Source organism: Epinephelus fuscoguttatus, linkage group LG14 (assembly GCF_011397635.1).
Source record: "Epinephelus fuscoguttatus linkage group LG14, E.fuscoguttatus.final_Chr_v1".
Taxonomy (NCBI): Eukaryota; Metazoa; Chordata; class Actinopteri; order Perciformes; family Serranidae; genus Epinephelus; species Epinephelus fuscoguttatus.
Window position 1 is genome coordinate 8,835,420 of NC_064765.1, and position 21,910 is coordinate 8,857,329.

The 21,910-nt window shown below is 38.3% G+C and overlaps 1 protein-coding gene across 1 annotated transcript; it reads right to left on the minus strand.

The window, feature by feature from the left end:
• Positions 1–6,036: 6,036 nt before the first annotated feature.
• Positions 6,037–21,851, minus strand: lgmn (legumain). Its single transcript, XM_049595667.1, has 14 exons — positions 21,704–21,851; positions 21,233–21,395; positions 20,921–21,018; positions 16,169–16,250; positions 15,948–16,030; positions 15,780–15,855; positions 13,889–13,951; positions 13,657–13,723; positions 11,002–11,120; positions 9,977–10,066; positions 8,745–8,954; positions 8,386–8,556; positions 6,569–6,636; positions 6,037–6,450 (listed from the first exon to the last, which is right to left on the minus strand). Exons 2-14 carry the CDS (start codon positions 21,371–21,373, stop codon positions 6,408–6,410), a joined length of 1,311 nt encoding a protein of 436 aa, XP_049451624.1. The 5' UTR covers positions 21,374–21,395; positions 21,704–21,851; the 3' UTR covers positions 6,037–6,407.
• Positions 21,852–21,910: the final 59 nt, after the last annotated feature.

The window sequence follows — 21,910 nt, forward strand, 5'->3', positions numbered from 1 at the left end:
GGAGGGCAGGTCCTGAAAAAAGGCCGCCTCCCTGTGAGGACGGCTGACACGGATTTAGGCAGCAACGTTTACTGCCTGCTTAAAATTCGAAGCTAAAGTCTTGTATATAACTATACTTCGATTTAAACCAGCACATTATCGCTCTAACACATTAATAAAACTAAAATTAACAGTTGAAAATTAAACTAACAATTGTTATTTTAAAAATTCACAGATTTTCGTCAGTCAAGCTAAAGACAAGCTAGCTACGGAGGTGGCACCATCCTGCTGGGGTCACAATCACACTCGGAACAGTCGGTCAGCTGCTGAGGTCAGATGCTATAGAAAATTCCAATATTATATATATATATATATATATATATATATATATATATATATCTCCGTATATAGAGCTAAATTCATGATAATATGTAACAATTAAAACACAATTACAAGTAGCATTGACAATTAAGGATTGTATTAAAGACATATTTTTAAAAATACCCTGCTTTTGAATAATAATTTGTGTTTACTCCACCAAAAAAAAAGGCTGAATCAAAAATGTTAAAATTACTTTTAATTCTTCTCATTAATTAAAATTAAAAAAAAAAAAAAAACTATGAAGGTGACAGCAATTTAATCAGGCTCAAACATCCTTCACTATATATGAGCAAAATACATTTTTGAGTTGAGATGGAATAATTTCTAACAATTAATCATCGCATTTAATGATAAAAACACAATTACAAATAGCATTAACAATTAAACATCCAATTAAAGAAATTTAAAGAGGAAATAATAATTTTTGTTTTCCCCACTAAAATAATTTGAATCGAAAATCTTAAAATTACTTTTACTTCTTCTCATTAATTAAAAAAACTATGAAGAAACTATGAACTATAATTTAAATTAACTATGAAGGTCAAAGTAATTTAATTAGGCTCAAACACAATTAACTATATATGAGCAAAACACATTTTTTAAGTGGAGTTGGAATAGTATCTAACAATTTATTATGGCATTTAATGATAAAACACAATAACAAACAGCATTTATAATTAAAAATCCCTTCAAAGACATATTTTTAAAAAACACTCTGCTTTGAATAATAATTTGTGTGTTTCCCCCACCAAGAATCAAAAATCTTAAAATTACTTTTACTTCTTCTCATTAATAATAATAATAATAATAATAATAATAAACTATGAATGTGAAAGTAATTTAATTAGGCTCAAACATCCCTCACAACATATGAGTAAAGCACATTTTGAGTGGAGTTGCACTGACAATTAAAAATCCTATTAAAAACACATTTTAAAAATACCTTGCTTTGAATAAATATTTGTGCCCCCACCCTGGCTTAAAAACATGTTAAAAAAAAATCTTACAATTCTTCTTCTTACTTCTTTCTATTAATTAAAAATTAATGGAAATTAAATAAATCTATGAATGTGTAAGTAATTAAATTAGGCTCAAACATCCTTCACTCTGTATTAGCAAAACATATTTTTTGAGTGGAATTGGAATAATATCTAACAATAAGGCTAATCACCACATGATAAAAACACTAACAAATAGCATTAACAATTAAAAATCCTATTAAAGACACATTCTAAAATGACCCTGCTTCGAAAAAAAAAAAGTTGAATCAAAAATCTTAAAATTACTCTCATTCCTTCTCAACTTCTCATTAATGATTGTGAAAATAATTTATGGTGAAGTAACTATAGGCATAAAACATTTTTGAGTAAAGTTGGAATAATATCCAACAATTAATCACTGCATTTAATAAATAAAAACATGATAAAAACATACTTTAAAAATATCCCGCTTTAAAAAATAGTGGGTTTTTTTTCAAGAAAAGTTTAACTAGAAATCTTTAAATTACATTTATTCCTTCTCCTTAATAATAATAATAATAAAAAGTCAAAAACCTATGAATGTAAAAATTATTTGATTCAGCTCAGACCTCCATGTAAAGTAACTATGGGCAAAACACATTTTTTGAGTTGGACTTGATGTGAATAAATAATTCACAAATTCAGCACAAACAGGGAAAAAATAGAACTTGTAGGAAATTATTGGTAAACATTATCAATAGCCAGGAAAAATAATGAAAGAAAAAATAATAAACACAGGAGAATGCTACAGAGTCTCATTTTAAGATGTGAGTCAAACATGAGCCACTAGATGTCACAGTTTCATTACTTCCATGAGGGCTCTCGTTATTGAATTTATTCAATGCAGCATTTGTTATTTTAATGTTTATGATGCTGAGCACCTGTCAGTAAAATCAAATCTGCCCAAAGCCAGTTAGACACATCTGTGGCACAGGGACCAATGACAAAGCACAGCTGAGAGTGGCATTCTACAAGGTTGTGGTCATAGATGACACAACATAAAACTAAAACTCATTTTTAAGAACAAAAAGGTAATACAAATGATGCTAGACAAAAACTAAAAGGTTCACTGTGTACGATTTAGAGGCATCTATAGGTATAAACTGTATATCATATTCATGACTATTTTTCCATTAGTTTATAATGTTGTCGTCACTTTAAAATAAGCCATTTATATCAACATACAGAGCGGGTCCTCTTCCCTGGAGTCTGTCATATTGTTTCTACAGTAGCTCAGAATGGACAAACCAAGCAGTGGCTCTAGATGGGACCATTCACATTTTCACATCAGCCACTGTAGTTCTACTACACAGGACAAGTTTTACTTCTTCAACCTCACCGCTAGATGCCACTAAATCCTAAACACTGGACCCAACATATTTATTACATTTTGTCCTGAAATGGATGGGAACGTAGGGGAGTGCGGGGTCGGCTGGGCTGGGACAGTTGCTATAGGCAACATGTAGCCAAATTACATATCTCAGTAATTTATATATAAAAAAATAATAATAATTTTACATTTTTTTTCTTTCTTAAACAAATGTGTGAACAAGTGACAATATAAATATAAAACTTAGAATTTTTTCCCCCAACCCTTTTAAATGTGGAGCAACATCCCTTTCTTTGTACTGCTTTCAGACGCCTTTCGCAGGTATTTATACCTTTGAACCCTGAGCAAACAATCCCACAAACTGAAAAACAAACAAACAAAAAAAAGATTTAGATTTTTTTTTAAGAAAAAAAAGAAAAAAACTACTGAAGAAAAATATATAATTACAATCATTACATTTTAAAATTATTTCACAGAATTATTATAATTTTTTAAGCACTCTCTTCAGCTCATTACCATATTTGTTTGTTTTTAAATTTTCTTTCTTTTGTTCTTTTAGGGGTTTTTAAACTAATTTTCTTGTTTTTAATTTTCTCTTTTGTTGTTGCTGGGGTTTTTTTTGAGTCATTTCTTGTTTCGTTGCTCATGTTTTTAAAAGAAATCAAGACGATTTGCTCAGGTTTCAGAGGGTTAAATGGTGGTGGTGGGTTTTTTTTTTAAGCCCAGAACAAGATGTCCAAACTAAACCTACCCACTGTCTCAAGCATCCCAGGGAGGCTGAATTTTGGGAAAACACTCCTTGTACATTTTACAAAACCATGCCTTTCACGATCTGGTTGGGCTCTGAAAAATCAGATAAATTGTTAGCAGACACTTGTGTCTGTTCAGGGACTAAATTATTTTCATTACTGTCCAAGTTGTCTGTGAGTGACAGAGGGTTATTTTATGTCAATGCAAAAATGTCCACACCACTTTCCCCTATCTCATGTCAGTCTACTCAGTAATTGTTCACAAAAACTCCCCACAGATGTGAACCTCATGGTGGCGCTAGAGGACAAGGGATCATCAAAGTCAGTAGGCTCTACTGTCTGTGAACTACAAATGTATGTGCCAATTGATGAAGTAGACGCTGAGATACTTCACAGGATAAGATTTTTGTTTCCTTTTTTTAAGCAGACAATATTCTGCTGGTTATTCATCTCATGACTAGAAGTCTTTTTGCATTGATACAAGGTGATCACAAGAGTGTAAATGTGTCCCGTGTATATTGTTTGAGTGTTTATGTACAGTTATATATAATTAGCTAAGTTGTAATCAAGGCATCATATTGTTTAAATGGGAAGAAGAGGATATTTGTCATGTGGGCAAAGCATTTTTCTCACTTGGATCAGGCACTGAATATTCTTTAAAATCCTCCTCACAGACAGTAAAATGTCTCAGGTGTTTAAAGGCGCTCACAGTGAGGCTGAAATCCCCGTAAAGCTGACAGTGGTTCAAACTCAAAGAAGATGTGTGTTGGTCTAACTGTCTGTCAGGCAGACTTAAAAAGGGTGTTTATCTCAGGGAAATAGGCTTTGGTGGAATTATTTGGACACCATACAAATCCTCCTCTGACGACCAGCAACTGTTAATCGGTGGAAAATACAACCATGTGTAATATTATCCCAAAAAAGTGTCATTTCATTTGATAAAAAAACAAGAATTACCACCTTACATCCATTTCTCTGAGAACACGGACGCTTCACATACATTTCCCGACAGCAGTACAGAAGGTCTATACCAGGGGTCGGCAACCTTCGCTATCAAAAGAACCATTATTCACCAAAAATAATTTAAAAAAAATCTATCTGGAGCTACAAAACATATTAAGCCTTATAACCTTATACCCTTTCAACATTATAAATAAGTCTAAATGAGAAGTCATTTATTATGTTTTACCACCAGGTGGCGGTGCAGTGGGCTCTTTATGATTATTTGGACCTTTAACATTGCAGAGGGTGACCACCAAATTCTTATCAGTTCATTGTAAAATCCAAGTGAACGTTTGTGCCAAATTTGAAAGAATTCCCTCAAGGTGTTCGAGATATTGTGTTCACAACAATTAGACATACAAGGTCACAATAACGTTCAACCTATGACCACCAAAATCTAATCACTTCATTGTTGACTCAAAGTGGACGTTGGTGCCACATTTGAAGAAACTCCCTCGAGCTTGAGATATTGCATTCCTGAGAATCAGACAGAAACAAAGTCACAGTAGCCTTGACCTGAGACCACCAAATTCTAATCAGGTCAACAAGGTCACAGTAACTTTTGATCTATGACCACCAAAATCTAGTCAGTTCATTGTTGACTCAAAGTGGACGTTCATGCCAAATTTGAAGAAACTTCCTCGAGCTGTTCTTGAGATATTGGGTTCGCGAGAATCAGACAGAAACAAGGTCACAGTAACCTTGACCTGATACCACCAAATTCTCATCAGGTCATTGTTCCAAGTGAACGTTTGTGCCAAATTTGAAAGAATTTCCTCAAGGTGCGCTAGCTCTCGAGTAACGTTTGTGCCAAATTTGAAAGAATTCCCTCAAGGTGTTCTAGAGATATCGTGTCACAATTAGACAGACACAGTGACCTCTGACCTCCAAAATCTTGTCAGTTCATTGTTGACTCACAGTGGACGTTTGTGCCAAATTTGAAGAAATTCCCTCTTGCTGTTCTTGAAACTGCATTAACGAGAATCAGACGGAAACATGTTGACAGTGACCTCTGACCACCAAAGTTCATTGTTCCAAGTGAACATTTGTGCTAAATTTGAAAGCATTCCCTCAAGGTGCTCTTAAAATATTGTGTTAACAACAATTAGATAGACAAGGTCACAGTGACCTTTGACCAACAAAATCAAATCCACTTTTCGTTGACTCAAAGTGGATGTTTGTGCCAAAGTTGAGGAAATTCCCTCAAGGTCTTTTTGAGATATTGCGTTTCCATGAATCAGATGGAAAGAAGGTCACAGTCCAGTTTAGTGTTGACTCAAAGTGGACGTTTGTGCCAAAATTTGAAGAAATTCCCTCAAGCTGTACATGAGATATTCTGTTCACAAGAATGGGACGGACGTATGGACAACCAGGAAACATAAAGCGTCCGGTCACGGCTGTAGCCAGCGCAGAGCCATAATAATGTGCTGAATATCCACAGAGGTAACAAACAGGAAACATGAGTCTCTTTTTTTCCAGCAGTTTTGGTCGTTCAGATTTATTTCAGATCCCTGTTTCACAACAAAGTCTCAACATTCAGTGTTCAGTGGTATGTCCTTTACATGTCAATCAAACACTCATGCCAGGTCGTCCACACCACACATAAAGCTAAGAGCAAAACAAATTTACATGAATTCCATGCTTTAATTTTTTTTTTTTTTATAAATCTTATGTCCTAAAAATAATCAGAAGCAGTAAAACGTCATCCATAAACCCTTCACAGTGATAGTGCAAACTCATCATAAAACAAGTTTAAAAGTTCTCGGTAAAATCAAAAACATATCACAAGTTTTAAAAAAAAGTGTTAGAGTGTTGATAAAACAATAACGTCAGCTCCACGTCAGATTGATTCTTAAAGCAGTGCAAAGAGAAGCTCCGCCTACTCCGGCCTTCCCACATCCAAGAAGCAGTTTGATGGGAGACTTTCATGGGTTTCCAAAAAGCCTTTTAAAAGCGGAAACGACACACGGAGTCCATGGCCAGCTGGATGCTGCAGAGACAAACACCAGCAGGTTACTTCTATCCCCCTAATACTGAGTATGAATCATAAAACCAACTGAAATGGGCAGCTTAAAAAAATAAGCTAGACAAGTAGGAAGTAGACGTACCTGTCTGCGGAGTATCCCCTCTCACACAGGTTCACCAGAGCGTACAGATGCCTCAGAGCATATTCATACTGAAACACAAGAGAACGTCACATGTCAGAGAAAGAGACTTAACTGTTAATGACCAGACTTCATTTCCCCGTGCTGAACTCGAAATGTCAAAAAAATCCAGACAAAAAATAAAGGCAGCATTATTCTCATTTAACACAAACAGCTGCGTGAAAGTACCGCGGGAAAATCCTGTGATTAAGATACGATAGAGAGATTCTCATTTACCAGGCTGACATCAGGTAGGATGAAAAGCGAGAACAAAAACCAGTCACTTTAAAATACAACTTCCTATAACGGTCAGACCTAACTCTCACCCACATTTCCTTATGACATACATCATTCTTATTTCTATTTCGCATCAAGGGGAACTAAAAATCATATTCTGTAGCAGGGCTGCTCTGTTTCACATCTGCTCTCATCACAGTAAATGACTTCTGAAACCTCTCTGATGGAGGAGGGTCAACCATGATGAACAGAGCAACAGAAACACCTCCTGCACAACATTTACATATGGGCCTCGTCTATTTTATGATCCTGGAGTCTTGATATTGAAATACAAAAAAACCAAAGTGCAATAAATGCCACGTCACACACTGAGCGAGCCGCCTGTTAATGACGCTGTGGGCTAATGGGCATGTAGCTACTTCCATGTTTCAGATGATACGTCATGTTTGTAGTCGACCAATGAAGATGAGTTTACATATCACCTTGGGTTCGTCCTTCACCTTCTCAAAATGATCCCACACTTTGGATTTCCTGCCCGACATGTTATTAACTAGCCTGTGGAATAACCGCAGGTACCAGCCCTGGAGATTAACCTGACTCCTGTCTGACTGCTGAGCGTGGACACTTCCTGTGTCTGTCCTTTCAAATTAAATTGCCACATGGTCCAGTCAGATAGGTGTTGATTTATTTTAGCAAGGAGCAGCTCTGAATAGATTTTCACTTTTGTTTGTTTTTTCTGTGACTAAGCGAAATGAAATCTTACTGACTAACGACCTTTCTGGTGACTATTAGGGGGCAGCACTAGTTATTATTTTTACAGGCTACACAGTTTTCCATAAAATGTCAATGTCAAACTTAATTCTAAATCATTTATGAGTGATCAATTATCACATTAATCTCCCTCTAACTAACTGTTTAAATTTATCCTGTAATGCATTTGTTAAGTCGGTTTCCACATGAGCACTATGAATGAATTACCGATCATCCTACTGATGTGAAATAATGATGATGAAGATTTTACCCAGTGATGGGTGCAGAAACATCATGAATTTGTGTTACAGAGGCTACAAATATCCACAGTTGTGCTGGCACTGTCTGTGAACCTCGCAGATGTGACACTGTCAGTGAAGCTGCACTTTCTTTACAGTAATTCTCATTGACAGGTCTCATACGTGGTGGAGAGCCACGACTATCGATATGAAAATATATATTTAAGGGTGTTTCTATGTCTGTCTATGGCTAACTGTGGGACTGGAAACGAGGCTCACAAGTGTGTGCCCAGAGCCACAATGATCGAGATCTATAAAACAGAATCAGACGTAGACCTAGGTCTAGTGCCTACTGATGAGCAGCATGTGAAACTGATCTGGCGTTTTCTCTTCTGAAGCGGAACCAGACTCCTGACATGTGAGTAAGTTTCAACCATCAGTTACAGATGAATCTGCCAAAACTGTGACTGATCAGCCGTTACGTTAACCACCAACACTGTCGTTCTGATGTGGTTGAAATAAAAGTGCAGACAGAATTCCTCTGTGCAGCTCTACCTCTGTTTTGTGCCAGTTGTAGCAGTTGTATTTGTAGTGGTTGATGGCAGTCTTGTAGCACTGATGCTGGCTGAGCTCTGCCCTCTCGTTGAGAACCTCCTCAGCCTTGAGCTTGTTCCCGGTCACCCTCTCCACCACTTGGCGCATACTCTCAGCCAGCATTTCCCTGACCTGCATACACACACAAACATGTTCAGACACTGTTAGGAATCTATAACGCGAGAACTGTCATGGTGAAAGCTCAGTTTGTGCAGTTAAATCTTCCTGATAAATCAGATTTGCATGGTGTGCTTAAAAAAGGCCTCCACAGAGGATGTGAAACACGCAACATACTGCGACAGGGCTTTGACAATCTTTACCTTGAGGTGGGCGTTGATCTCCATCAGCAGCCCCCTTGCAACTCTGATATCATTGGAGGCCATCATCTTCCTCTTGAGAATGGCCAGAGGAACGTCGGGGCTTGGGGTCAGATCTGGATTTGTGATTGGCTGCAGTTTCATTGGAGGAGCAGGCTGGTTGGTTGCCATGACATTACCCTGAAATGCGATGACCTTCATGTGGCCCATAGTCTGTAAAGAGGGTAGGACAGTCGAGATAAGCTTTCAAGTAAGGGCAGTACACTTACAGTTCCCCTCACAAGTGTGTAGCTCATAATGGGTAGTTAAAGGAATACTTCACGCTCCAAATGATCATTGCTTATATCAGTTCCTCACCTCGTGTTACACTGAATTTGTAAAGAACACTTGTTTCACTTGCATGCCTGCACGGTGAACGAAGAATCCAAAAACTGACAAAATATTTGATGAATTGGAGTAGAAGGGGTCCATGTTTAACAGCAACAAAACTATATCTATTTACAAACTCTCACAAGTCACCCAGTAAAATCAAGTCTCATTAACCAGTCAATGCTCAGTACTTCCCAAATAGACAGCCCTTCCTGACAGGAAACTGAACTGAGAATGAAACTTATCTGTTCTCCTGAAAGCCAGACTCCATTGACAGAAACTGTAATTTTACATCACAGGAACACAGGAGCTGCTGCTCTACCTCTGCCCCGATCAGGTAGCTTGTTGGTTTTATTGTGTGACTTTGCTTAATCCAAACTAATCCGTTACAACACCAAAGTCACACAATAACACAAACAAACTAACTGATTGAGGCAGTGATAGACCAGCAGCTCCTGTGTTCAGGGAGGTTAAATTACTGTTTTTGTCGATGGAGTCCGGCTTTGAAGAGAGCATTTAATTTAGTTACCTGTTGGAAAGGTCTGTCAGTTTGGGAAGTATTGAGTATACGACTGGATAAATGAGACTTGGATTATACTGCATGAGCTGAGTGAGAGTCTGTTAACAGATGTTTTGAAGTAGTTTTGCGGTTGTTAAACGCAGCCACCTTTACTTAAACTCATCAAGAATTTTTTCCTGTTTTTGGATTCTTTGTTCACCATCAAGACATGCCAAAAAACCCCACAGTTTTCATCACTAATTCAATTTAACACATGGTGAGTAACTAATAAACAAATGTTTATCTGGGGTTGAATATTCCTTTGACGCTACATTCTCCCTCTAGCAGTGTTTATTCATTCGCTCACCTTGTTTCCATACTGCTGGACGTGGCTGGTGTTTGTGTGGCTCTTTACGATCTTGAACTGCTTCACCAAAGTCTCCTTATTCAGGTCCTCCTGGATTCACAATATGAGACAAAAACATCACAATCAGGACTGTTCATAAAATAAGCAACAAAATATTTCCAAAAACAAATTCATCCGTAATTTTTTTCTTCAGAAAACACAAATTTAACAGAGCAGCTGGTACTTATTTGTATTATTTTCTGTTGATTAGGTTCAAGTTTCTGTTCGGGGATGCTTTTATATATTGCAGGGCCACATGTGCGATTGCAGCTAATTCAAAGTATAAAACCGCTGCTGCTGCTGTTGTTGGAAACATTCACCACTTCCTTTTCCTGTTCCTTTGACAACAGGTGTTTGGGACAGCAAATAAACCTTTAATGGACTTCATATAGTCTGAGCTGCTATTGTACAGTTTGAAATCAGCAACAGAGGTGTACAATTAGCATTAAACTGTAGGGAAATACAATCACTGGAAAAGGTTACTTGCTTTTGCTTAAGAATTTAAACATGCAAACAAGTTAAAATGTTTATACTTGCATGCAAAATATTGTGCAGAAAAGCAGCTGAGGTGTCAGCTAAAGTTGAAGCCCTGAGAGGGTTTGAAGTGTCAACATATCCCAATCATAGAAGTTAAAATCCATCAGATTTTCATGAAATAAAATCATGTTTTTCATAGTTTATGGTATCACAGGATTCAAACTGCCTTCACGTGCACAAGGGAAATGAGCCATGTATGTTTACTGTGACTCTGCCAACACTGTATCAAAGCTGTAAAAGTTACTGCCAATGCAAACCCAGAATTTGCATCTGCTGCTAGGCAACATTTCAATCAAACAACTGGCTTTTATTGTGAAGCCGCCACTGAAATGCACTTTATTCATCACAGAGGTCAGCAGTGTAAGTGCAATTTTTCATTTCAACATTCATACTCTTAAGATTTAAAACTTTGCATGACACAAAAACTCAACAAGGAAATCACCACCCACCACATCAGAGTCCTCCATCCAGTTCACACTGTACCAGTCTCCCAGGTAGGTGTCCCTCTTCTCGTCATAGTAGCAGGCGTACGAGGACTCGTGTGGGTTGGCAGCTGTGGTGGCGTACACTGGAAACAAGGTATCATTCTCGTGTTATGCTGTGTGGTAATTTGGTGGAGAATTGTTATTTTCCAGCAGGCAGACCTGAACATGACTCAGACGTCTGCTTCACAGCTTCAAAAACAACACCTGAAGCTCTGAAGGACAGTTTGTGAACTCACTCAGATGTAAATGCATGTGAAAGGGTGAATATGTCCCAGAAAAGGAACAGCCGGTTTCACAAAACACACTCAAGTTAAGATTTTGCTGAAGGCCTAATTTAGGGTGTCCTTAAAATAAAATCGGTGAAAATGTTCACTAAAGTATCTAAATTTTTCTCCTTATCTTAAGGTCTTATTCTTTAAGAATCCCTTAAAAATAGTTAATCTGTTTCACAAAAGGCCTTCAAGTTCAAGTTTATTGTCACCTTGCAACAACAAAACATATCATCACCCACAATAAACACTATTTACAATCTACAAGCAACAATGTGCAGTGCATATGGCTGCATCAACTGTTCAGTGACTGACTGCCTGAGGAAAAGAAGCTACTACTGAGACAAATGGTGCCTGTTTTGATGCTCTGGTGACGTTTATTTCACTGGAAGGACCCAGAAGAGAGCGTGAACAGATGGCAGGTGTCCTTAAGGATATTTTAGTCCTTCCTTTTGCAACGTGTGGTGTTAATGTCATGAAGTTGTGGTAGTTCTGTGCCAATGATTTTTCACTTTGTCTTTACAGTCCTGTGTAGCAGTCTGAAGTCCTGAGCAGTCAGGCTACAAAACTTTAGCAACCAAAGCCAGGAAAATACTGACGCTTTTGGTTGGTGGTTTAGTCTGACAACCAAAACCAAGTTGTGACCTTCACGGTTGAAAAATGAAGCCAACATGGAAGTGCCAAAAACTGCAGTTCTTTGAACGGCCACTTGAGGCTGACTCCAGACCTGAGTCAATACTCATAAACTCCCATGACAAATATACAGGGGGTGAATTTTTTTTTTTTTAATAACTCACCCGTTTACATTTTATCAAGGCCTAAAGTTATGCATAACTAAGGGTGGGCTGCTTTGAGTGACAGGTTGCCGATAGTGTCCTCAGCTTCTCAGTCAGATCCACCCCTCACTCCTCCACGGCACCAACGTCTCACCCAAATATGGTCACCTCTAGATCCAAAAAAACAAGATGGCAACAGCCGAGATGCCAAACTTGAGGCTTCAAAATGGGAGTCCACAAACCAATGGGTGATGTCACAGTAGCTATGTCCATTATTTTTTACAGTCTATGACCGAACCAAGGTTGTCGGTGTTAGAAAACCTGGGTATGAGACTCAATAATCAACTGTATTTCTGAAGAAGTGCACAATGAACCTTTGAGGCACTTCTGACTATCTTAAACGCAATACAGCCGACTTTATAGCAATAAATTAAGACAATAAACTCATCCCAAGAAGAATGTTCTGCGACCAAGACATTACTGATATGACCAGCAGTCAATTCCTGATTTATCCACCCGTCTAGAGTTGGATCACTCTCTGTAGCTGTGCTCTTCCAGCCCCTTTGCGACAAGTGACTGCTCTATGGTTTTATGCTACAAAATCTTTCCAGTCAGTGACATGTGTCGCAATGTCCTCCCACATTCGTTGTTTTCTGTTTGCTGTTATTTATGGATCACATTTACTTTTTAAATCTGTGCTTTTTTGTATTCCTCCAGAAGTGTAGCCTTTTCCTCCTCTGACAAATATCTTGTCTTCTTGTCTCCTGCCATTTATTTTTACTATCTAAAGGCCGACTTTGTGAGATAACAAGTGAGGTGATGACATGTATGACAAGCAACAAGTGAAACTAAAGGGCTTTCATGAAAACTGTAACATTTTGCTGTTGTAAAATCTCTTCTAATGCAGTAAATATCTAAACATTTTTCCTTGACTAATGAAACTTTTTAGATTTTTTGCAACACCCTTAAGTAAGTCCTTCAGCTAAGAAGACATTAAGCCTTAAGTTTCATGCCTAAGGGGAAAACTTTTGAGCGTTTTTGAGCAACCGACCACATAATTTTGGTTCTAAGAGACCTGCGTCATTCAGACTACGACATGTGGGGAAAAAAGGGACGTAGAAACTCTGGTGGGGCGTGGTACAACCAAATAAAACCAGAACTTTGATTCATGTCCTGTAAACGTATCACATGAGGCTGAGCACATGAGAGTGACACAAATTACCACAAGCCATAATGCTGACCACAGCGTTTGCCTAGACAGAGCACAGGACTGAGAGACACACACTAAAGTAGAGTCCACAAAGTGCGGTGCAAACCTCAGCCTTGAAACCTGAGGTTAAAGCTACAGTAACATCACATGAGCTTTTACTGTTGAGTCTTGGTGGTGTTGCTTGTTATTAGCAGTTTTGAGGTCAATGTCAAATGGAGGTGAAGTCAAATGGTCACAAGGAAAAGTCAAGTTCATGTTGTCGATGATTTCACCTCATCGATTGACACTTCTTATTGATCGCTGCCGCTCCACTATCTCTTGGCTTTACTAGAAAGTGATTCTGACGAGGCAAAGTCCAACTCACCGTCAATGTCCGTAGGGAGGTGGTTCATCATCGACCCGGACTCACATGCCTCAATGTAGAACACCATCTGTGAATGTGCGTGGGACAAAAACATGTTGTATGACCTGATCTTCCAGCGCAGCGACATCGTCACCTGATTTGATTTTTAACACTGACCTACATACTGTTCTGTGGGGCGTGTGTACACATATAGGCCTAAAAATAATATGCACAACAACATGCTGTTACGTACCCTTTTGTATTTCTTATTGTCGTGCATGTATTTAATGGCGTCCTGGAGGTCTTTAACCTGGAGCTGCAGAGAAAAAGGTCAAAAGGTTTAATTTAATAGTTTCAGCAGAGACAAACCACCATGTTACACTTGTTATTCTTTGCACATTCTGATTTGGTCAGATTTGTTGTCTTGTTTATCTTTATCAGCTGCTTACTGACATACTGACGCAATAAACTTTTGTAGAAAACCATGTTTACACTTCTTTGTTCCTTTTCTTTCTTACTGTTTTATTTTCTTGTTCATTGTTCTAATTTTCATCCTTCTTGCTTTATATCTTTCCTTTATTTGTTCGTTGTTTTTTCCCCCCTTTTGATGACATTTTAGTTTGTTTCATTCTCCGTGTTTTAAATTCATTCGGTTTCATTGCAAAGCACTTTGTAACCGTGTGAAAGATTATTATATTATTACAAAAAAAAAGATGTGAAAAAAGGTATCACAGGAAAAACAGATGACTAGTTGCTCTGCATTATCAAATGAAGATAAAAAAACAGGGTGTTGGATGCTCTTGGGAAAACACAGGATACACAGGAAAGCAATCCAGGCATTCCAAAAATATACAATATAATATATCGTAGTGGCTAAATCATTAAAAACGGCAGCATGTTTTGATCACAGTTGGTCTTTAAAAAGAGACAAGGGTGTTACAGTGGTTGTTTCAACATACCACAGTTACGTGACCACTTAGTTTGTGAGGTGTCTCAGTTTTGACTCATGTTTCTGTTCCTTTTCTGATGATTCACAGTGCTCACATGAGGAATGGAAAAAAGTGAATGACATTTATTGAGAATACACAAAAAAAAGGGAACAATTCACAACCGACTGGATGTCTTATTTCTATATATTCTCATCGTATTCCCGTTAACACTCCCAAAAACTCATTACGATCCAAACCAACACAAACTTCACATCGTCTTTTACGCAAGACGTTGTCCACGCTCTCCCTTTGCCAGGTGCACTAAACTGCCTTACAACACCACACCGATTTGAACTTTGTTTTTGTAAAGGCTTGTTTATTTGGGGAACATTTGTTTGGGGATTTCTGTTTTCTTTTTTTTTTCTCCCCCGAACGTGACAGTCAAGACAGTCAGTTCATAGCGTCACCTTGCAAATCTCCATACATCCTGCAAATCAGTCAACTCCAAAACCAATCAAAGTACCCTGGATCATCAAATAGTGAGTAAAACTAAACCAAAGACAGTGAGTTCATCATATCTCCGGTTATAGATCTGTGGGCGACTTCTGAGCTTATTTGGAAGCTGCAATCTTGAACAAGCCTGGCAAATCACATACAGCCATCCTGCAAAGTATTGTTTGGTTTTTAACAGCTATTATGGCTAATGTTACTGCAACCTGCGTGCCAACAAAGCCCCGCCCCCCTTGATAAAGAGAGATGCCCAAAAACTGATGTTCAGGACAGCTCTAGTCTGTGTGGACTTGGCTCAGGAATCAGAGAGCTGACGGTTCAAGTATCTGCACAGACTATGTATGGAGTGTGGACTGGTAGCTAGAGAGGTGCCAGTTCACCTTCTGGGCACTGAACCTTCACCTGCTCAGAGTGCCATCCTGTGAGGCAGAGATATGACATCTCATCTCTGTGTATAGGCCCTGTTTGTGCATGTGTGTATTTAGGCCTGTGTGTGTACATATATAACAGAGTGAAACAATTTAATTTCTCTTTGTTGGATTAATAAAGTGCCTTCTTTTTCCTCTGTGAAAAGAGTCACATGACTGACCTTGAGAGAGAAAACCATCTGACAGAACAAGTTCAACAACATAACAGCAGTTATTTGATTTGGTGCAGTAAGCTCATGAGTGAACATTAACATAAGCAGGAAGTAAAAGTGCTCACATCATCGTTAGGGAAGGCCAATATACCAGGCGCTCCGTGGTCGGTAAAGTACACAAACACGTGATCGTTGGGGCCGCTGCCAAGACAAACAGAGCAGAGTTAGAAACAAAAATCATGATGAACCACATTCTGTGCTGTTATGTTGTCTTCACTTTTGTAATCACTTGCCTCTTCAACACTTTTCCAGAGCCACCTTTGACTTTTGAGGAGTCACCCTTCAGCACTGCCAGGAAGTTTTCTGGCGTCACAGCCTGCAAGATAACACCCAGTTATAAATCACAAAGTTTGCTTTAAACAACAAAGTCTCTTCAAACAATCTGTTTGAATGTTAAGAGTGAAAAAGGCTCTGATTTGCTCTCTTGTACAAATATTTGCACTGAAGCACTCACGTCCCCTGTGTAGTCTTTAGGAACTCCCTGGTACACATCAGAGCCATTAGGCCTGTTGATCAATATGCCCGGGGTGGGGTTTCTGGAAACGAAAATATGAGTAAGATAAACACAAGGAAGTGAAAAGGGCTGACATAACACTTTGTCACCTGATCACTGAATCATTCAACTACTGCACCGTCATCATGTCGGAGTCTGAAACTGGTGAAAACTCCACCACACTGAAGTTTTTCCTCTTTTTTTTCTGCACAGGACTTTCTATAGCTCTCAACAACAAGTCCTCTAATGTGCAAGAAACTGCAGACTGTATGGAAAATCATGCACGCTGCACTCCTGCCTGTTAATTATTAACCACAAGTCCAATACATGTTTATGATCAGGTCAGGCACACAAGAGTAGGACGCAGATAAAATACAATAATGTTACAGAACTTCTCTCTGAAACCTGACCTATATTATGTTTAGGTAAGTTGATGCATGGACATATCGGCCTGACGTATGTTAACAGTTGGCTCTTACAATTAAATTAACCTGCAGTCTAAATAATCCATTATCTTCTACTTCCCCACATCTAAAAGATATTAGAACTGTACACAGTTTATTTCCTTTACTTATCTGTCATATCACAAAGCTGCCCAGTGTTGAAATTTGACAACAGTGCTGGAACAATGACATGAATACTGTATAAATCAATGAGTAACTCTGGTACGACATCTATTGCACATCTGTCCATCTTGGAAGAGTGATCCCTCCTCAGTTGCTCTTCCTGAGGTTTCTACTGTTTTTTTTCCCCCCGTTAAAGGGTTTTTTTTGGGGGGGAGTTTTTCCTTATCCACTGTGAGGGTCCAAAGGACAGAGGGATGTTGTATGCTGTAAAGCCCTGTGAGGCAAATTGTGATTTGTGATATTGGGCTTTATAAATAAAATTGATTGATTGATTGATTGAAAATTGATAATCTGTTAATCGTTGAGCTCAAGGGTAACTTCAGTATTTTTCTTAAAGATTATTTTTTGGCTTTTTGCCTTCTTTGGATAGGAACGTTAAAGTGTAGGAGATGACGGGCAGCAAGGGGCCACAGGTTGGAATCAAACCCACGGACACTGTAGCAAGGAAACTGCCCTTGTATATGGGACACCTGCTCTCCCCACTAAGTCACCGGACGCCCCAACGTCAGAATTTTTCAACTCGGAGCCTATTTTCAAAATGTTTGACAAATTTGAACAATAATTTTCTGAAATTAGTTCAGGATTAAGCGAGAGTGCTGCAGCTGCAATGCAAAGTTAATGTGCAATTGTCCACCATCAGTTTACGTCCACTAATAGTGCTTGTTTTTGCCACTGACAGGCTCAGATTATTATTCACAGTGTCTGACAACTTAGAGAAAGGATCCCTACAGAGATAGACCTCTTTGTGGAAGAGTAAGATCCTTTTTGTTTCACCAGAAGCAGCCCTGAAATTACTGTCGTCAGTCCCACCAGACTCCATTTAAATAAACAGTAATTTTATCATCATAAAACACACTTCATTTAAAGTTGACAGATGCAAAATAAAACGCACAAAAGCCATCTTAGTGAAAACATGCTGACTCTATACATGCTATAATGTTATTTAAATGGAGTCTGGTGGGTTTGGCGATACCATTTTCTGGGCTGTTTCTGGTTAAACAAAAAGGAGCTTACTCTTCCACAAAGAGGTCTATCTATGTAGGGATCCTTTCTATAAGTTGTCAGACACTCAGAATAATAATCTGAGCCTGTCAGTGACAAAAACAAACACTTTTAGTGGACATTAAGTCACAGGACACAATCGCCCACAAAGATTATAATGCAGGCTGTTTTGCCGCCACTGGCTGCAGAGCTCTTGCTCAATACTAGATCAAATTTCAAAATATTTTGTCTCCATTAGTCACTTGTTCAGGTTGGAAAATACATTAGTTGCCCTATACATCATTTTTCAAGCAGGTTCCAGCTTCTAAGATATGAGGGTTTGCTGCTTTTCTGTGTTTTATGTCATTGTACACTGAATATTTTTGGGGTTTTGGACTGCTGGTCGGACAAAACAAGACAGTTGAAAACATCATCTTTGGGCTCTGAGAACTTCTGATGGGGCATTCTTTAATACAGAGTAACTGAAAATCTAATTATGAGATTGGTAGGAGATAAAAATGATTTACTGCAGCTCTAGTTTACTGTTAAAAAATATTGTAAAGGGCTTACATTGTTTCCCCTCTGTGACTCTACTTAATACAGATAGCTTTTTCATACATTTGAGCAGGTTTCATGATATACTGTAGCAAAGTGAAACATAAAAATTAATGACTGAGAGTCAAACTGGGCCACTAACCTACCAGTCAACACTGCCCTGAGTGAGTGGACAATCGTAACTGTCCCACACTGCTGTGTCTTACTGTGCGACACAATGTGCAACAGTGATCCTAATTCTGAAACTGACCGATCTGCTTTCACTCCTGCTCTGACTCCAGCCGCCATGACAGTAATTTAACTCCTGAAGGAGCTCTTAAATTAGTTCCATGTGACTCCTCACATTGAGTCCCTTTTTCTTTAATGCAGCCTGTTTATGCCGCTGCCTGCTGCTCTTCTCGCGATCAACCACACAGGGTTGACATACCACAGTGACATGAGAAATACCAACGTGTGTGTGTTAGTGATAGTGATAATTCTGTGGTTTACAGATAGGGCAGCAAAACCTTCACTGTGTTATGACACTGTACGATCTGCTGCGAGAGTGAGACATCTTCTCTCTAGTGGATCATACCTTATCAGTTTCAGGAGCTGCATTCTCCCTGATAAACTTTCACTTATTGCATCTATAATTTAAGCTTGTAATCCTTTTTTTTTTTTGATCCAGGACCTTGAGTATTTGGGTTAAGTTGCTCATGAAAAATAAGTCAGATTCAGTAGGTTACAGCTGGTATTTCAGATAAGTAATACCAATATCGGCACTGGCAGACACCAAGTATTAAAGGACACTGATCAGGGCCAAAGAGACTCAGGACCGTAGCTTTCAAATAAGTGGCAAAAAAAATGACTTAAACAAATGCAGATTATTTTCCTTACAATCAACTTACTGATTAAATGACTATCACTTCAGCTCTACTGACAGATAAGCAGACGTTACATGAGACATATACCCTGCTGACATCATTATTCATCAACTTTAGTGCTTACTTCTACACAGCACCTGACTTTAACAGTGACATTGCATGGTAATAAAGAGCAAAAGTAGTGTATTTTTATTTATTTATTTTTATCTGTCTTAATCCTCCTTATAATTATTATTATTTTGTGTTTATTGCTTTTATTCTTATTATTTTATTTACTTGTTTTGGATTGTATTTTTATTTATTTATTTTTATCTGTCTTAATCCTCCTTATAATTATTATTATTTTGTGTTTATTGCTTTTATTCTTATTATTTTATTTACTTGTTTTGGATTGTTTTTATCTATTTCTCATTATCATCTTAGTTTTTTCTAATAAGTGTTTGCATCTTATTTCATGTTTAATTTCACTTTAATTTTGTCTTCCTTGAGTTCAGCATTACCGTTTGGTTTCTATGTTATATGTCCTCTGGGGTTTCTTGCTTCTGCTTTGTAAAGGTGCTAAATTAAAAAAGGTTCTTCCCCTTATTATTAATAAAATCCTGTAATTTCACTTTTAACTGAAAGATGCAATACAGCATTTAAAGGAGACTTAAGAAAACTGAAACTGTGGTGTGTCACATTTAGGAACAGTGATATCTGAAATTTATTTGCACATTAATCTAAGGGACTGTTCGTAATTCATGAGGGGAGAGGAGGTGGTGCAAAAAAGGGGGAGGCATGTCAAATATTTTTTAAGCACAGGGGAGGGCCTTATGCTTTTAATTTTTGCTTAAGGAGGGGCACACGAATTCAAATGGTTGTATTTTATATTTATTTTACCACAGATTTTTGTAATAATAAATAATAATAATAATACTTTTTATTTATAAGCGTCTTTCAAGACGCACACTGACACTTTAAAAAAAACAGGTAAGACAGTCAGTACTTATTCACAGTTAACAAACAGCAATGACAATGAGCAACAAAAAGAAAAGGCATGTTTTCTTTTAAAATCGCCAAAATTACACCGTTGATCATAGATAGACACTGTAACAACAGAAATTATCATTGGATTTTAAAATTTCTGATGCACATTGGACGCATCATGTGCAACGAACGCTTCCATCAGAAAAAATCTGATCTTAAAATAGTGATATTTCTTCAAAATCCCTTAATTCTACGTTTAATTTAGGATTTGACCGCAATAAAGTGTTGGCACTAACTAACCAGCGTGCACAATGAGAGTGGAAAAACCGAGGCTTTTTTCAACTCCAGGATTACGTCTTCAGCTTTTACCTTTAAACTTTCAGGATAAGTTTTAAAGATTTAGTTTTAAACATCTAATGACAAATGTATGCATGCAATTTCTTTCACTCACTCAAGGAGGCTCAAAGGAAACTATCTGTAGCTTCAGGGAGGGTAAAACTTTTTATTAATAATAATAATAATAATAATAATAATAATAACCGAATTCACACCTCAGCCTACTCTGATAAGTAAAGAACAGTCCCCAACTTGCAAGCAGATAATAATGAAGGTCAACAACTAACAGAAGTAAACTACAATGGTGTTTTTGCACACTCCGTGGGAAAGAAGAAGTGTCTATATCTAAACTATCTGCTGTACTGAAATAAAAAATGTCAACTCACTCCTCATTTTGTGCCAAGTCATCGTACATCATGACCACAATCTGCTCATCTGGGATGCCATTTTTGTGGACAATCTGATAGGCATGGCAAGCATCGGCCTGAGAGTGGGAGAAAGAGCAGAAATATGTCGAGGTCAGTGGTACATTTTTTAACAGGCTGGAAAAACTCAGGCTGAACATTCATTGTGAGGAGGAAGTGGCTTATCTTATCAACAATATGGATTATAAAAAAAACAACAACTGAGTCATGCACAGTTTGCACTTGATAAGCTGACATTGTGGGAGCTGTTTCCTTGCTGTACACCTGTCTCACCTGGTGTCTGTAGTTGTACCAGCCGTTGGAGCCAGCCACGATCAGCACCCAGTTCTTCCCAGTGTCTGAGTCCTGGGAGGGGAAAGCTTTCACCAGCCCGGAGCTCAGGCCGAGCAGGACGAGGAAGACTGCCGTAAACATGTCCTCGCTTTCTGTGGGAGTCCTGAATGGATGACAGGGATAACTTAGTTAAAAGCTCTCCGCAGCAAATACACTATTGTAATAAATTTGTTTGTCGGTCTGTGAGGTGGCAACAACGGCAGGTCGGCACCGGATAACAAACACGTCGCCACCTGACTGCCTGGATATCACATGATATCGGTACCGAGCTAGCTAGCTGTTAGCACAACAAGCTAGCAAAACTCGCTTTTAAAGAGCTGGGAGCGCGATAACACATTAATATTATAATACTATAATACGCTAAATGAGCCCAAGCGGAGTTAAAAGCAGACAAAGTTATATATTCTTTACCTTTTCTTTGTTGCGGAGCCCGGAGGAGACAGCAGCGGAGTAACTACGGGACCATCCCTGGGACATTTATATGTGACGTCGGGAAAAACGGTTGATAGGAATTCTCCCGCAGCAGCCAATCAGAGCGCTCGGGGGGCGGGGCCTAACTGTAAACAGTCATGTGGCTGAGGTGCACACAAACATGTATGAGCCTGTGTTTCTGAGGAA

Coding starts and splice junctions, on each gene's coding strand:
- lgmn (XM_049595667.1), bottom strand. CDS start 21,373: ATGTTTACGGCAGTCTTCCTCGTCCTGCTCGGCCTGAGCTCCGGGCTG. Junction 21,019..21,232: donor GGTACAACTACAGACACCAG/GTGAGACAGGTG, acceptor TCCCACTCTCAG/GCCGATGCTTGCCATGCCTA. Junction 15,856..15,947: donor TCTGGAAAAGTGTTGAAGAG/GCAAGTGATTAC, acceptor TTGTCTTGGCAG/CGGCCCCAACGATCACGTGT.